Source organism: Xiphophorus hellerii, chromosome 1, assembly GCF_003331165.1.
Source record: "Xiphophorus hellerii strain 12219 chromosome 1, Xiphophorus_hellerii-4.1, whole genome shotgun sequence".
In the NCBI taxonomy this organism is placed as follows: domain Eukaryota; kingdom Metazoa; phylum Chordata; class Actinopteri; order Cyprinodontiformes; family Poeciliidae; genus Xiphophorus; species Xiphophorus hellerii.
The window spans coordinates 4,526,054-4,543,709 of NC_045672.1; the positions used below are offsets into that span (position 1 = coordinate 4,526,054).

The 17,656-nt window shown below is 38.5% G+C and overlaps 1 protein-coding gene across 3 annotated transcripts in view; it reads left to right on the forward strand.

The window, feature by feature from the left end:
* The window catches only part of slc35h1 (solute carrier family 35 member H1), a 43,644-nt gene that overhangs the window by 23,852 nt on the left and 2,136 nt on the right, over nt 1–17,656 (forward strand). For all 3 annotated transcript variants that reach the window (XM_032569051.1, XM_032569037.1, XM_032569034.1), the window contains 25 exons: nt 306–435; nt 1,238–1,383; nt 2,519–2,648; nt 2,766–2,905; nt 3,845–3,971; nt 4,055–4,194; nt 4,299–4,431; nt 5,903–6,048; nt 6,181–6,310; nt 7,140–7,256; nt 7,354–7,500; nt 8,660–8,716; nt 10,689–10,727; nt 10,837–10,975; nt 11,308–11,450; nt 13,106–13,215; nt 13,887–14,045; nt 14,145–14,222; nt 14,421–14,507; nt 14,625–14,678; nt 16,710–16,805; nt 16,909–16,962; nt 17,121–17,174; nt 17,263–17,316; nt 17,536–17,607. In XM_032569051.1, coding sequence (XP_032424942.1) covers nt 306–435; nt 1,238–1,383; nt 2,519–2,648; nt 2,766–2,905; nt 3,845–3,971; nt 4,055–4,194; nt 4,299–4,431; nt 5,903–6,048; nt 6,181–6,310; nt 7,140–7,256; nt 7,354–7,500; nt 8,660–8,716; nt 10,689–10,727; nt 10,837–10,975; nt 11,308–11,450; nt 13,106–13,215; nt 13,887–14,045; nt 14,145–14,222; nt 14,421–14,507; nt 14,625–14,678; nt 16,710–16,805; nt 16,909–16,962; nt 17,121–17,174; nt 17,263–17,316; nt 17,536–17,607 — 2,682 coding nt within the window. The remainder of the gene's footprint in view (nt 1–305; nt 436–1,237; nt 1,384–2,518; nt 2,649–2,765; nt 2,906–3,844; nt 3,972–4,054; nt 4,195–4,298; nt 4,432–5,902; nt 6,049–6,180; nt 6,311–7,139; nt 7,257–7,353; nt 7,501–8,659; nt 8,717–10,688; nt 10,728–10,836; nt 10,976–11,307; nt 11,451–13,105; nt 13,216–13,886; nt 14,046–14,144; nt 14,223–14,420; nt 14,508–14,624; nt 14,679–16,709; nt 16,806–16,908; nt 16,963–17,120; nt 17,175–17,262; nt 17,317–17,535; nt 17,608–17,656) is intronic.

The following is a 17,656-nucleotide window of genomic DNA, read 5'->3' on the forward strand; positions in this document are numbered from 1 at the left end:
AAGAAGCAGTGCTTTCAGATCTCAAATAATGCAAGGAAAACAAGTTCATATTCATTTAGAAACAGCAATACTAATGTTTTAACTCAGGAAGAGTTCGGAAATTAATATTTAGTGGAATAACCATGAGGTTTTCAATGGAGCTCAGTGAGTGGTCTCTTAATTTTTTCCGGAGCTAGGCTATTGTTGCCACCATTAAAAGAATAGAGTGTAGGTAAGGTAGATTGTGTTTTTATAAAGCTACACGTCTTCAGAAAACTAGAACAATCTACCCATTTCTTCACGTGACTGTAAAAATGTGTTTGCAGGTGGTTTTATCCGGCTCTGAATCCACTGTTCTGCTCGATGGCCTCTCATCTCAGACACTCTATCACATCTCCATATTCCCTGTGTACACCAGCAGCGTTGGCTTGGCCCTCAGAGGAACTGTCACTACATGTGAGCATGACATAGCTGATGAATATGGTATTTTATGGGATTTTATTCAGTTTGTGCAGAAAAAAGGAAGTTTGAACTGGTTAAGTGTTTTGTAATCAACAATTAACACAAGGATAAAAATAAACTAACACAAAAGGTGATTTTATTTAACATTTTGTACATCTTGAGTAGGATACATATTTGTGATTCATAATTTTAAGAGGCTGGTTTGAATTTGGTAGCACATTCATTAAATGACATGTTTTTTATGCTTTCTTTTTCTCTGCCCAGTCTTTGTCTGGCTTTGTGTGGTAACTATAGAAACCATTATTTTCTTAATCATGTTCAAAACAGTTAAAGCAGACAAAAATGATCCACACAATTTAAAGCAGTGGTCCCCAACCCCCGGGCCGGGGACCGGTACCGGTCCGTGGACCAATTGGTACCGGGCCGCACAAGAATATTTTCATGTTATGTATTGAGTCTGGAGGATCTTTTATTTTGAAAATCCTTTAACCGGATTCTGTCGGTTACATCTTGCGCGGCAACATTGAGCCCACAAACGGCATTGGTTTCGGTCTCCTCCCTACACTCCCCCAACCCCCACCCCCGGTCCTCTCGACGCGCGCGCCCCTCCCCTCCCCCCGGTCCACAGCAAGTTTGTGAAGTCTTAACCAGTCCGCGGTACTAAAAAGGTTGGGGACCACTGGTTTAAAGCACAAACACAAATCATACAAACAAAAACCAGTGGTAGAGTACTATATTGGATGCCACATTGTTTTATATTCTGTCCTCATTGTTATTCTTAATGCTTCTTCTTCAGTGCCTCTGGCTATGCCAACCGACTTGGAAGTGACTCCCTCCTCTTACAGTACTCTGCAAGTAAGTTGGAGTCCAGCTCCTGGTGCGACTCATTACATGATCCTATACTCAGCACTCAGCGACGGAGAGCCTGAAGATGCAAAGGAGGTAAGGAGTGAAAATCTAAAATCAGAATTAACTCAAATTAAAAATGAATCAAATTAAAAAATCTATATTTATGTATTTTCCAGACACAGTGCCATTTTATAACACAATCGGGTAACAAAGTGTTATGACATAATAAACTTTGCCTTATTTACTGGGAAGAACAACCTGATAATGAAGGTTTCTGAGCAGGTGTTTTTCTTATAGAACTGATAACAGAGGTTTCAGAGGAGATGTTTTTCTTCTCCTTTCCACTGAAACTCCTTTGAACCGAGTGTGATTTAGGGACAGAGGTACCAATTAACCAGAGATGGGAAAGACTGAGAGAAACTCCCTATAGGAGAGAACTGGGTGTAAGGCACCGTGTACATGATCGAAAAGATATTAAAGAAAAAATTGTATGTGTTAAGTTTCACTTCTTCCTCTTCTCCCCTTTCTTCTCTTTCTCGCTGATCTCTGAGAATCAATATTTTTCATGTTACTTTGGTCTTCTAAATAAATACCTAAAAGACAAATGTGCATTTATCTAATTAATTCGGTGTTTCACTATTAAGAAAATTTACTACAATATTTACCTGATTGTGCTATAAAAATGCTGCATGTAACAAATATCACTTAAAAGAAATTTGACTTTGTAATTTAATGCCTTGAAATTGGGCCTCTGTCTCCTTAAGAAACTCCTGCTCTTTCTGAAATTCCACGTTCAGGATGTCATCACTTCATAGCTCCTCTGCTAACCCTTTAATAACATTTTTACCAGCGTTGCACTGAGAAGTAGCTCCTATAATGAGCTCAACAGATGCACAGTTCCACCAGGTGATTGCTAATTGCTGCTGGCTGTTCTGGAGGAGCTGAGAGGGGGAGTTGCAGGGGAGAGGTGCTCTTTGAGACGGAAGCTTAGAAGTTGCAGCTCCGAGGAGGAGCTACATCTTGAAGGCGGTGTTAAGTCCCCCGAAAGCGTTTAGGTTCCCCAAGTGGTTACCAAGGAAAATTAAAGGATTTCTTAAACATGAATGAAAAAATCAAGACAACACTTCAAATATGATTTGATGATTGATTGATTTTTGTTTTGGGTTTTTTTGGAAGAGAATAACATGGCTCCAACCCTAATTTAATGTTTTATATCATTTATGGACAGGAGAAATTCAGCGCAGGCCAGACAGTGGTGGAGCTTGCAGGCTTGCTGCCAGAAACAGACTACTCTGTCACTCTTTATGCTCTCTATGATGAAGAGCCCAGTGATCCAGTCACTTCAGTTTCCCGCACATGTAAGTGATTCCCTGAGCATTCTCATTAGCATTTCCAACTCTCTGTCTTATTTTAACTGAAATATTTTTTCACTTCATGCTGTTTTTCCTAAATCCGGGACCCTCTGGATCCTTAAGTACCCCTCCCAGCTCCGGTTGGAATTCACTTCCCGATTGTAACCCACAGCATGATAAAGGTGAGCTGGGTCCCTGGTGCTGTGGATGTCCCAGGCCACAGAATCACCTACAGCACCAATCATGGCAGTGACACCAAGCAGGTAAAATTGTATTGTGTTCATTTATTTTTCATTTATTCCTACTTCTGCTTCAATCTTTCATGTCATCAACTAGCCTCACAGCAGAGCTGTTTCTATGTCTAGATATCCAGAATCATAATCAGCTTTATTCACCACAAGGAATTTGTCTTCTGTTCCACTTTGCTCTCAATAAAGACATTTTAAAGATAAATAATGAATTATTAGGAATACTGTTTTCTTGTATATATGTCTATATCCATTGATTTTACACTGAGCAACTTTCTTTGTTCATGTTAAGAAAACACAAGGCTGAGACATCGGAAGAACAGGGTTAATATTTTAATGAAACAGAAGGAAGAAAGTAGATCAGGAAACTTCATATGAGCAGCAATCCCAGTGTGTTGCTTCATTGTTAAAGGCTCAGTTTAACTGAGTTGGAGAGCGTCACTCTTAGGTTTCCTAGTTCTGAGTTGTGGACGATTGTGGAAGAGTAGAATTAATGGGGACCCAAACAAAAGAAAGGAAGTTAAACGTTACAGAGGATTCTGGGCTTTTAGAATGAAACATCATGCACAATGGATATTACTTTCAAGGTACTTCAATACAAATAATTGCATGTAGATCTACAGTATCTCCAAGTGGGAAACCATTATCTAAGCAGATAAAAGGAATGTCACATCTTCACTCTTCGACATTGATTTCTTTTCAAGCGTCATGAACGCGATACTGAACAATTACACTGGGTTTGATATAGAATGTCAGGTACATTTGCTCTAATCTTCTGTTGTAGTTCAACATTAGAAATGTAAGATTATTGACATTTTTTCCATTTGTGTTGAAATATTTACTTTTCTGAGTTTCAATAGGGGTCTATGACTCCTTATAACAGCATAATACACATTTATGCTAGTTCATAGATAGCTCGGCATGTGAAAATGTTTGAAATTGTTTTTTTCCCAGATGGAGGTCAAAGGCCAGAACTCTGTGGTGCTGCAAAGCCTTTCATCTCTGTCCCGATACCTGGTTTCAGTCCAGTCCCACTACCCGCAAGGCCTGTCTGCCACACTCACCAGTAACGTCACAACACGTAAGTCAACATACACACACATGTATCCAGTCTCTGATTCTTCTTTTTGGGGTTTTCTTCACCACCTTTTTCCTCTCTGCCAGTGAAGGTGCCTTCTCCATCAGATCTCAAGGTGACTAATTTCTCGGGCAGTGAAATTATGGTACGCTGGGCAGCAGCAGCAGATGATGTGGTCTATTACCTCATCAAATGGATCTCTTTAAGTGAAGGAGACCTGAGGCAGGTGAGGAGGGAAAGGCGAGGCAATCTTCTAAATGTAAAAACCCAAACATATATATATACTGCATATATCTATATATATATATGTTTGGGTTCACGTGTGTTTAGCTGAAGGTGAATGGAGACAATGAAGGAGCGATCCTGGAGGGAGTGGAGGAGGATAAAGAATACCAGATCTCTCTGTCTGCACTTTATGGAGATGGAGCTCAGAGTGAGGCTGTTGCCATTCGATACAGTACCTGTAAGTCCAACATATTTATCTACACACTTTACTGTGGAAAAATTATAAACCACCCACTAATTCAATTTGCTTCCCTTTAAATGTCTTTATTATTTCTCAAGGGTTTCTAAAGGTTTTCAATATATACCTATGAGTTCCAAAAAAAAAAAAGAAGTACATTTCCACCAAAAACTAAAAAGTTTTGAGAATAATCTGATAAATTTTCCAGAAAAAAATTAAAAATGTATGAGTTTCAAATGTCGAAAATTTTTGACGTTTGAAATTCTGAATTTTCACAGTCAGTCATGACTGTGAGATATTAACAAAATGTGGCTTTTGCATAAAAATTGGGAAAGAAAAAAAATTTGGATCTTGAAATTGCAAATAAGCGCCAATACCAGAGCGATATTCAGAATTTATAGGCTCAAATTAGAGTATTGCTTTCAGAATATCTAGAGCACAAGAAGAACCACATCTGTTAGGATGTCGCTTTTTATAAGGAGCACAAATAAGTGCACGCACTTCAACTATATGAGAAATAGTTTTGATGTTTCTGACATTTGCTATACCTTTAGTCAGATTGTTTTTCACTACGTAATTCTCAGTTAACATCTTGCAAGTTTTCATTTCTATAGGTAAGGTATCCTAAAAAAAAAGTCTGATTATTTTGATTTCTCATTTAATATGTCCTTTATGTTAAGACATATTCTCTATGCTTCACATCAAAAGCTGCATGTGTTTTTCAGATAATTATTTGCATGTGATGGCATCGTTCAAATGAAAAAGATTTGGTGCCTCAGAATAGTAAATCTTTAGTCCCTTAACTTAAATAACACCAGAATGACTCAGCTGCGTCAGGGATAAACTGATAAACCTTCCACAAAATGTTCCAGTGGTTATTGAAACACTGCCTCTGCTGCACAGCCTCTTGTTAAATATTGTTGTAAATACTGTACATTATATATCAGTTGGAACAGCCAGTCTTGAACTTTTGTTATAATTTACATTTACAGAATGTTGAGTGTAAAAGTAAATAAATGTTGTGCATGAGATGATACAAATAACTGCAACAAATAATTAGATATCTATGTTTACAATGATCGTTATAAACTCTTTTTTTTAAAACTATATTTTATTATGTTTTTTGGTTTTCTTATTAATTTGTTGTATGTAGTTTTATTATTTATAATGTTTAAATCAGTTTCCTAATGTTTATTAAGTTTGTTCACATTGATGCGCTTTTCTAAAAACAAAGAATTTCAAATATTTTTTACGCATTTGAAACATAAAATGTTGCGGGGGCAGGGGGGTGAGGAAGAATAGAAACACAAATGACATGATGAAGGTTAAAACCAAATTTTGGGGTATTTTTCTACCAAACAAAATGTGGATGTTCAGGTTTTCCACTCAGCTTGTTTGTAAAAACGATTTTCTCTTTCTCTGTTTTTGGGCAGAATCTGAAAAACCTGTAACATGTTGTTTGTTTCTGCAGTGTCAGGCGGAGGCCCGTCCAGTGTATCCGTGTCAGAAGAAACTGCAGTTAGCATGTTGGTCAACTGGGTGCCTCCAAATGCTCACGTCCTCCAGTACCGGGTTTCTTACACACCACTGACCGGAGCTGAGACTCAGGATGGAACTGTGAGTGGGCGCTAAGCGTTCTGGCTTTTTTGGGCCTTGTTCCAAAGAGTCACAAATCACTGTGGGTCAGAGAGAAATTCCAAATCCTCCTGCCTGTGTTGGCAGTCGGAAAAACTGTGTTGTTGTCTACAGGTGTTGGTCCCCGGTGGTCATAAGCAGGTGGTGCTGGAGTCATTGCAGCCAGATACACGTTATAGCATCTTAGTCACTGCAGAGTATCGCAACAGAGAGGGAGGCAGCGGCTCAGCTCAAGGCAAAACCGGTAAGTGAACTTGGGCCTAGTCAAATCACCTGTTTCCTAGACACACAACTCAAGATAATAATACTCTGCTGTAGTTAATTTTGTTTTTGCTCTTATTATTTATTTTGTCACCACTCCATATTTCTCAGTTTAGTATTTTGACACAAATGAGACAAATGAGAATGCTGGAGGAACTCTAAATTATAACACCACTTTTAAAGGGTGAGGGGCTAAAACATGTTCACTATTCTTCATATACATTACCTAAAAAGTAAGAGCATTTGCAAATGGTTATTTCTGTGTTGTAACAATTATTCTTGGGAATAACTCTAATAACACTGGAAGTATGTTTAAGATTCCACTAAAATGCTTTAGTGGGTGGCCAGCAGGAGTAGAGGATGTGGGTTTACATCAACAAATCCCTGCATTTTTTCACACTAATGCATGATTAAGAGTTTATTGCATATTTTTTGCAAAAATGATCAAAAACAAAAGGTTTATGATCACAGCAGAGTTTCAGTTCCTCAAACAAAGAAACAAACTCTGTTAAACAGGAAACTAAAAATAATGTATAAACATTTTTCAAACACAAAAGTGAACACAGAACAATTAATTTTTGCAAACAAGTTTTGCAAAAATTTATATATGCGGTAAAACCAAGATGTGGCTTATTTAAATGGGGTATATAAACAAAGAATGACATTAGTTTCCATTAACTTATAAATAAAAAAACTAACAAAAATGTGAAACCTCTATGAGTTCATTCTTGTCCTTGCAGGTTTAATCTGATTTTCTATATCATCTGTGATCTAGTTTCTATTCCCTCATGTTCGTGTGTCCATCCCTGCAGCCAGTCTACGTGTGAGCAGCATAAGCGTCGTCAGGTCGGACCACTCCAGTGTCTGTTTGTCCTGGAGGCCCGTGTTGGCGGTCGATGGATACCGTGTTGTCATTCAGTCAGTTAAAGGTGATCTACAAATATTTACAGAAGTTTGTGCTCAACATGTTTCTGAAAACACATTGGCTGGAGTGAACATCTTTGTTGGTTCTCTCTCTGTGTTTAGACAAGCAAGTAAAACAGGAAACTGTGAGTGAGTCCACCAATAGCTACTGCTTCAACCACCTGGAACCTGAAACCCTGTATCGCATCAGCGTACATTCGCTTCTTGGCTCTGCAGAGGGCGCTGCCGTCTCCATTCTCCATCCTACAGGTGTGCAGTAATTGCTGGGCCTTGCAAATGTAATCACACAGCTAGAACTTTTTCACATTCTGTCACGTTACAACAGTAGATTGAAACAAACTCTAACCTACCAGCAAGCTATAATTGAATGGTTTACATCAAAGCATATCCATCTGCCAGAATGGCCCAGTCAAAGTCTGGATATAAATACAATTAAGAATCTACAGAAAGACAAATAGAACAAACATGGCTGCAATTGAGATATTGTGCAAAAGCAATACATTTGTTTTGTGGGGGAATGCAAGAGATTCGTAAACTGTTGGGCGATAAATGTAGCACATGAAAAGGCCAATTTATTATACTTGTGTATCAAAATTTTAACAATCTCATTAATAAAAAAAAACATGTTCTTTATCTGTCTCAAAAGATCAATAATAATATTAAACCCTCTTTAAAAAAAGGGATTTATATATTTAGAAATATATTTATTTAGAAATTGACACTTCTAATGGTTTATAGGTTTATATTGATGTATCACAATGAGTCACTTTTAGAATTATTCATTAACCTGTTAGTAATAAAACATAACACTGGGTGGCGATGGGGTAAAGCCCACGGCCCATTTATGGAGACCTCTGTCCTCTGTGGTTGTTGCAGGTTCATGTCCTTCTCCTCTCGCACAACCTGTTTTCCTGTCTGACCGCTACTGGATAAAGTCAATTAGAGTCGAAAAAATAAAAACTTCCATTACAATGGAAAGTGTGAATAATGTGTCAGAGGAAGGTAGATATTGGAGCAAGTATTAGGTCACATCTAAGCATCTGTTTTGCTTCCTTTTTCTTTTTTTTTTTACTTGATTTAATTTGCAATTTACATGAAATTTTTTAAATGGTACAGAAAATCTAGCACATTCTAAGAAGAGTAGGAATCATTTTTCTTTAATTCTTGGAAACTAATTAGTTGTGTTTGTGTTTAAATGTCTTATTTTAATTTGACTCAATACTAAAGATTTTACTATGCATATAAACAGCAACCGACAGCTCATATTTCTGTTCAGTAAAAGGGATTTTTTTATGTGTTAATTAAATGAATTTACACAAATCTTTGAAAGTCTCCAAAACAATGAAATTAAAATACAAAGTAGTAATTCCAGTAATGCTGCATGCTCTTTTGATTTATCTTTTCACAGCTCCAGCTCCAGCCAGAATTCCCATTCCTCCCCGGACATATCCTGTACACAATGAAGGTGAATCTCCTTAAACGTTGCTTCTTTTGCTTTTAGAGGAGCTCAGGGTTTCTTTTAGTCTGCAGACTTACATTGTTTTACATATGAGAAGAAGTAATCCAAAGTTTCTGCAAGACAAAACATATAACAATTACAGTGGTGTCAGATGTTTACTCATCACAGAGAATAATATCACTATAATGTAATATTTTTCATTTAAGCTGTTCTTTTACTAACTCGTAATAAATATACAACTTTTAATTGGAGGGATTTTAAAAACAAGAAATGGGTTTACAAGTTTCAGTTCATTGTAGAGGTTTTTTTTTTAAACACACATATGGTCAAAATTTGATCAGTCAAATTTTATTTGTATTGCACATTTCAGCAACAAGGCATTTCAAAGTGCTTTACATCACAAACATAAAAACACAAAGTCACGAAACATAGAATCAACAATCAAAACATATTAAGTCAAGTGCCATTGTTAAATTTGTAATTGATTAAGTTTCTAAAGCAACTCTAAACAGGTTAGTTTTTAGTCGAGATTTAAAGGAAGTCAATGTTTCAGACGTTTTACAGTTTTCTAGACGTTTGTTCCAGATTTGTGGAGCACACAAGCTGAATGCTGCTTCTCCTCGTCACGCATGGATGAGCTTCCCTAGATCTCGCTAAGACATAAGTCCTGTAATCCTGGAGATGTTCTTCAGGTGATAGAAGGCCGACTTTGTGACTGTCTTTATATGGCTCTGAAGGTTCAGGTCAGAGTCCATCACTACTCCCAGGTTTCAGGCCTGATCGCTGGTTTTTTAGTTGTAATAACTGAAACTGTGCATTGACTCTAGATCGCTCCTCTTTCGGCCCAAAATTAATAACTTCAGTTTTGTTTCTGTTCAGATGGAGAACGTTTTGGCACATCCACACATTTATCTGTTCTAAGCATTTATTCAACGATTGGATGGGCTCTGAGTCACCTGGTGACATCGTAATGTAGAGCTGTGTGTCATCCACGTAGTTATGGTAGCTAATATTATTTCCTGTTATAACCTGAGCTAGTGGGAGCATATAAATATTGAATAAGAGGGGTCCTAGGATTGAACCTCGAGGTACACCACATGTGACCTCTGACCTCTTTGATGAGAAGTTTCCAATTTAAACAATTGGTTTAAGCCTTTATATAAGACTTAAACCAGTTGAGCACTGGGCCAGAGAGTCCGACCCAACTCTCCAGTCGATTCAGTAATATGTCATGATTGACAGTGTCAAAAGCTGCACTGAGGTCCAACAGAACCAGCGCTGTTTTTTTTAATTGAAATGTTACATGAAAGTTTTTTTGTGTATTTTTTTTAAGTAAACATTCGTTTACTCCTGAAAATAAGCCAATGCCCCTACCCCTCTTTACCAAGCTCCTCTGGAGCCGGGGCTGGATCAAATAATCTGGGTCGTGACGAAGGAAAAGCAACAAATAGCCTTCAGTTTCGTTTGGCCTGAGTGCAGTGCTCACCAGAGCAACCTGTGGCCTTTTATTAGCAGATTGTGCCCACCTGTGTAAATCTCCACCCACAACAGGAAGTCAACAAGAACATCAACAATAAGATTCAACATCCTTGCTTTCATCCAAGTGTTGTTTTTGTTCATGCTCTTGAAAACTATTACCTGTGATATTCAGAGTACATTTTAAGATTATTGCTACTTTTTCAGTCAATTAATGGTTGTGTCCCATCTTCTATTTCTGAGCTACTCAGTCATTACACCACTTTTCATTAGACCACCCTCTTCAATGTCCTTCTTTTTTAAAAACTAAAATAAACACACTGCAGGTTTATTTTATATATTTAATGGATTTTTTTTTTTGCAATTTAATGTAAAATATTTTATAACTGTCTTTTATTCTTTTCAAACAAAATGTATAATAATAATAATAATAATAGTGATATGAAACTTTGCTTTCCTGCCTTTTCCTATAATGTCTCAACTCCACCCTCTTGTGTTGCAGTCTGTCCTGAAGTCACCATCCAGAATGGCATTGTTAAAGGTGAAACTGACTGTCTTCACAAAACATTTCCTTTAAAAACAAGAGGAATTCACCCAGCTCATCCAAATAAAAGTTCTGCAGATCATTGTTGTTTTATTTATTGGTTCAGGCTTTGACATGATGGAAGCGTTTGGTCTGACGCGGGAAGCTCACTCATCAGTGGAGGGAGTGTCAGCCGAGCCATTTGTCTTCAACACTCTGCCTGCCTACACCGTGTACAGAGATGTGCAACTGACACAGAGCACCAAGTGAGACTTTCTGATTTCACATTTCAGCTCAAAAGCACACTTTCTACTGTGTCTCCTTTTATGCATTTATGCTCAGCAGAAATTATTACAGAACGTGTTTTCTGCTGTTTGGCCATGGAGTAATTTCTGTTCTGTGTTTATACAATAATTCAATTTTTTTTTTAACTTATTGACATTGGTTTATTCACTGCTTAATGTGTTGGTGACCAACCCTATTGAGGTGTTTTGCAGAACTAGTTGTATTTTACCAAAAGAAGACAAATTTCAAGAAAAAGAAATGATTTCCCTCTTCTATCATGACAGTGTGCTTCTCCCCACCCCCCTTTTTTCAGGTTTATTCACCCTGCCGGTTTCTCTCCAGAGCACACCATCAGCATCACTTTTCGCCTGCTGCAGGACACACCGATGGAGGCCTTTGCTCTCTGGCAGCTCACTGACAATGACTTCCAGCCAAAGATGGGAGTTGTGATTGATCGTGAGTAATGCTTCTGCAGCTTTACATTCAGTGGCGCCTCTAAGCAGTTGAGACGGGGGTCATGTCCAGTCTTGAATTATATTTCGATGTCTTCACTTTGTCAAGCAGGTCCTATTTAAGTGATGTCTTTGTGTTGCAGTAATCAGGCCTGAGACTGTAAAGTCTGGTGTAATAAACTGCAGCAATGATAACTTCCACCACTTTTTCACACAGGGCCATGTAGGTTTGATTAATGTTTAAGTTGATTTTTATGTTCTGAAAATCTACTGACCTGCAACTTTTAGATTCATCAACACAGCTGAATCAAATGATTGAATTACCTTTCCAGCATACAATCAAGTATGTCGAAGGCCTGGTAAAGCCAGTCATTTGATTCAGGTATGTTAGAGCACGAGTGCATCAAAAAGCTACAGTACAGAATCTCTAGAACCCTGGTTCTTAAGACACACTGCCCTGCATGTTTTAGGTGTCTTCTTGCTTCAGCACAGGTGATTTCAATTGACAGGTGTTTGCTGAACTGCAACCAGCTGCAGGGAAATGGCTAAAACATGCAGGTCAGTGTGTTCTGATTGGCCCGATGATGATGTTCTTGATGACACTGACGTCTGAAATCAATTTTAACACAGATGAGAGATACTCATCCACATTGAAGCTCTGGTCATATGTAGCCTCTTCTCTGTCCATATCCCAGGTTATGAATTCAAAACAATTTCGTTGAGCCTCCCCAGCACCGTCAGCCCACACTCTCACCTGTTTCACAGGTGGAATACGGGAAGAGAGTTTTCATTTGAGTCTGATTAAAGACCGGCCACTAAAACGTCCTCAGGATGAATGCTTTTTAGGTTGCTGATGGAACAGCAGAGACTATTTACAGCCTCTTGAGGGTTAGCATTCAAGGATAAGGGGAGTTGTGGTGAACTCTTAAAGCGAAGAACATCACATCTATATCTGCCTGCAGTGGTTCACTGGGGAAAAAAAAGATTTTCAGACACTTTCGCTCTTCTTAAAGGGCAGTATTTTGTAGAATCAACTTTTTTGAGCTTTACTTTGTGTTATAATGTTATTCCCTCATCAAAAACATACCTGGAGTGTTGCTTTGGTTCTTTCATTTATATTTGTGAAATTCTTTAATGTCCCAATGCAACCATTCAGTTGTGCAAAACTCAGTGGACCCCCTCAGCCCTGTTGATTGTGCTATGAAATGCAACTATATCCCTGGAATTGGAAAATACATAATACTGCCTCTTTAATATATTGCTATTAGTAAACTGTGGAATATTTTGTTGCAATTAAAGTTTTTCACCATTATTTGTGCTGGATTTTGTACACCTGGTGCCATGGAAGTTGTTGTATATTTCAATGTTTTTTCTATTAAATGCGTACGTGTAAAGTTTAAAGAAGTTGTTGTCCTGTTTTATAAACTTAGCACTTTGCTCTAAGTGTTCTCAAATTTAAACTGGGGTTTCAGCTACACTCTATAGCTATTCCCCACCCTGCCACATCAGAACACATTGATAACATGAAATTAAGTCAGTCTCTCTTTTCTTCTCTTTTTTAAACCGGGATTCTCACAGCAACTTTTTAAGAATGTCTTTTTAGAACAACACAATAATCTTTTGAATGATAAAAAGATGACTGTTTTGCATCTTTTTCAGCTTCTAGCCAACTTCTGATGTACTTCAGCCTGGACTACAGGGGAGAAGTGCAGGAGCTCACCTTTGATCAGCCACAGGTCCACAAGATTTTCTATGGAAGTTTTCACAAGGTGAGATAAGACCCACCAAGCTCTTTAAGGTTGAATCAATGTTTGCTTTTATTTAGGAACAAATCAGATGGATCCTTTTTGCAGCTAGCTATTTCACAGACAAGAGACAGATGTGTATCAAACGTACTGAGAAGTAATGGTCTATATGTACCTCCATCTACAAATGCTAATGTTCCCTATTTGAATAGACAAAAAAGCCTATTTTTGTATTTATTTTTGTCCATAAATTTCACTTGATGACCAAATAAGTTTAATATAAATTAAACTACGTTTCTACAAAAAAAGTAGGGGTGCACCAATGAATTTGCCCCAAATTTTTTACTTTGGTCGATACTTAAATGTGAAACCAATCTTACCCACTGATTTTATTTACCTCCGCAAAGGTCTGAAAATCAGCTGCTGTCCTCTTTTGCTTTGCTGTGAGAGAGGGCTGACTGATGGACCTTTTCACCAGGTCATGTCTGCATGTACTCAGTTAATAATAAGTCACCCCACTTTTTCCAACTTAGTAACTTTGTTGCTATATTTATCAACTTTTCAGACAAAAAAAATTGGTATCAGCAAGAATCAGAATCAGCAGGTCAGGCTTTAATCGGTAATCAGCCAGTAAACTGCACCCTTAATTTGCCATCATCATTAGCAGTGTTTGTGTTTTCATTTGGTTCTGGCAGGTTCACCTGTCTGTCAGCCAGGTGAGCGTCTCCCTGTCTGTGGACTGTCAGCCTGTTGGTGAAAGGCCAGCCCGCCCTCTGGGAAACCTACCAACCGATGGATTCGAGATGCTGGGAAAACTGGTGAAAACCAGAGGACCTAAAAGCGGCTCAGCCCCGGTAATTATTCTTCCTCTCTGGGATTAAATCGGTTGATCCTTCAGATACAACAATGGTGCTTACAATGTTTTGGGGTTTTTTTCTCTTTAATATCTCCAGTTCCAGCTACAGTCCTTTGAAATCATCTGTAACAACACATGGGCTTCAATGGACACCTGTTGTGACCTGCCTGGAGTGGTCAGTGGTACTGCCATCTTTAGCCAGCTTTTTTTTTTTTTTTTTTTCATTTTGGTGCCTGTAGGGACTCCATATGATGACAGTCTGAAATGTTAATTATGTGCTGTATGTAAGGTATTTGTACTTAAACAACACATTTCCCCTCTTGGGGCACACACTTCACCAGTTAACCTAAAGCCTTTGCTGACTATGTCTCAGAGGGATGAGGAGAGCTGCCCTGCTCCACCGTATGCATGTACCTGTTCCTCCAACGTTCAAGGAGCTCCAGGCCTCCCTGGACCAATTGTATGTCTCTACATGCATATTTTTTAAATTTCTCTGTAATATTTTGTGCTACAATAAGCCATATTTCCAAGGATTATTAAAATGTTCATATTCCATTTATATATTTTTTTTTCACAGGGGAAACCAGGTCCTCGAGGGGAAAAAGGTGATAAGGGAGAACAAGGGTCAAAGGTAAGATGAAAATGATCATTCTTAACATTTAAAATATGCAGTGGTTTTAGCTACTAGTTTTCTTTCTTCCTCTCTTCTAGTTTATCTGCTACTGGACAATAGTCCTCTAATGACCAGAAACATTTCTTAGTGAGTGAAGTTTCATGGATGCATTAATGTGGCAACAGTAAGAAGAGCCCTTCAAATTCTCTAACTGTGGAGAAAATGAACTTCAAGTTTTTAACTCTAATTTCCTTATGAGTTATTGACAATAATGGTGATGTCCCAATGAGGTTCACTTGTCCAGGCTGACGCTGATCTGATGGTGATCAGAGTAATTTGAGAATAAGCATGTGCCGTGTTCTGTACATCATTAAAATCATTACCATGTAATTAAACTGAAATATGTCCTTTAATCAGAACCGCTATACATTAGTATCACAATTATGTCCCAATTATCTCACTCACCATTCTAGGCACACCACTCTTTCTGATTTGTTGTTCTTGTTGCCAGCAGACATTTTGTCCAAATCAGAGTTTCTGCAAGTCAGCTTCAGTGTGCTGCTCCAGAAAGGCAATAACTCTGTTTAGACAGTTTCTGTGATCTTGTGACAACACATCGTCTGAAGTGGTGCCATGGTGGTGCAGGGGCAAAGCACGACCCACATATTGAGGCCCTAGTTCTCATGACAGTGGTCCCAGTTTCAATTCCTGGCCTGGCGACATTTACCGCATGTCTTCCCCATTCTCATTACCCTCTTTCCTGTCGAACTACTTTCAAATAACGGCCACTAGAGCCAACAAAACCTTTAAAAAAAACACATTGTCTGAAATATAGCTTTATTATCAGTTTTTACATTCATACAGCTACAGTCTTGAATCAGCTGATATTAGCTGATATGCTAACATCAGAGTGCTTGCTCTCTGCTCTGATATGACTTGTTGATCATTCGGTTTGTTTAACATTGTGGAACAGTTGGTAAGGCTGTTTATTGCCTGGCAGCAATAAAGGTCCTGGGTTTGAATCCCTGCCTAAGGTCTTTCTGTATGGCGCTTTCATTTTCTCCCTGTACATACGTGGATTCGTTCCTTTCCCCCCACACTTCAAAAACAAAGAAGCTAGATGAAGTGGTTCCTCCAAATTGCTCAGATAGAAGATAAAATGTAGTGCTTTTCACTTTAAACAGTAAAAAACACTGTATTTAGTTAGAAAAACACATATTTCTCAGAGTAACATGGTGGAAATAGGCACATGACTCATTGGGGACAGAAAGTAAACAGCAACTACAGGTCTCGTGAGCTGAGCTGGGTCTCAATCAATGCAGAAAATCCTTCTGTACATTATAAAACCTATTTGAAGCAACGTGAATAAAATACAGTAGTTTGAATTCTTTAGTCACTTCACTGCACAACCACAAAATCTTTACCTCATAGTTTTGGTCTTGTTTTTAGTGCAAATATCTCAGTAGACTTGAAATAAGACAAAACTACACTAACCTCTAAGTAACGTTCCAGCAAGATGTGGGAGCTGGCTTTAAGTCAAAAATTTCTTAATGCTGAGGAAAATGTATTTGTTCCACTGGCAGATTATTTCACTTATGACAAGACATTTGTCCCAAATTATTGGAGAAATAATCTGCCAATGGAACTAGTACTTTTTTCATCAATATGTTGTATTTTTTGTCTTTATTAAAACCTATGAATTTTTTGGAGAGTTGGTTGTATCAATTTTTTAAACATGCTTCAAACAGCTTCAATTTTAGCACTGCTGACCTGTTTTACAGCCCAGTACATGTGTGATTGGAATCAGTTGTCTGTGGCGTCTACTTAGTCATTTCATTGTCTTCCTTTAGACCCATAACTGCTCAAAGGTTGGTCACAAAAGAACGTAGAGTAATAGGTAATCTGGTTTATATGCTATAGTGACATCTAATGGCTTAAATTGGCAATTGCACGACAACTTAACATTGTGTCTTATTTCGTCAGTTTTGGGAGAAAAAAAATAAAAATCTAAACTCATACATGAAAATTTTGTTATGCTTACTCTGTCAGGGAGAGGTGGGCCCCCCAGGTAAGGCTGGATTTGAGGGGGGTCTTGGACCTGTGGGCAGCATTGGGCCCCGAGGCATAACAGTCCAAGGCAAAATTGTGAGTCATAGCTTGACATTTTCTCTCTTAGAATGTGATTTATAAAGACATATATATGCAAAAAGAACATATTCCTGTGTTTTTAACCATTTTTCTTGACCAGGGTCCACCAGGAGCCAGGGGGGAAAAAGGAGATCCTGGCAGACCAGGAGTGCAGGTGAGTTGAAATCAAATGATGGTAATCTGTATCTTCAGTCTTTTGCTGCCACATAACAATAATATCTTCATTCATAGTGTTCACAAATGCTATATAGAGTCAATAACGTAACACACTTAAAGTTCCCTATTCAACCTTCTTGTCTGTTTTTCCTGTAGGGTTCACCTGGACCTCCAGGTCCAAAGGGAGAAGAGGGGATCCCAGGCCCCAGGGTGAGCTGCTTGATCCCAGAGAAAGGTAACAGGTCCTCTTCCAGCAGAGATCTCTCTCAGGCCTCTTCTCTTGCTTTCTGTTTTCCAGGGTATCAGAGGTGCGGAGGGAAACATAGGTGCCCCGGGCATTACGGGAACCAGGGTAAGAATGTCCTCTGTGTATGGTTCTAACAGCCTGAGCTGAGCAAATCGGCTATAGGAACATTTTGTTTTGCTGAAATCAAAACCATTTTCACCCTTCAGCTTCCTGGCCAGTACAGTTTGGTTCACTGTCTGGATGCCCATACAGATAAACCGTCGTTCTGTTCTGTTTTCGCCTGATATTTGATGGTGTTTCCATTAAACATTTTCTGTGCTTTAGGGTTTCCAAGGACTTCCGGGATACCCAGGACCTGTCGGGGAGAGGGGTCCCTTTGGACCTGTTGGACCAACGGTAAGAACTCAAGGACAAACACAAAAGCTGTTCAGCTTGTCTTCACATA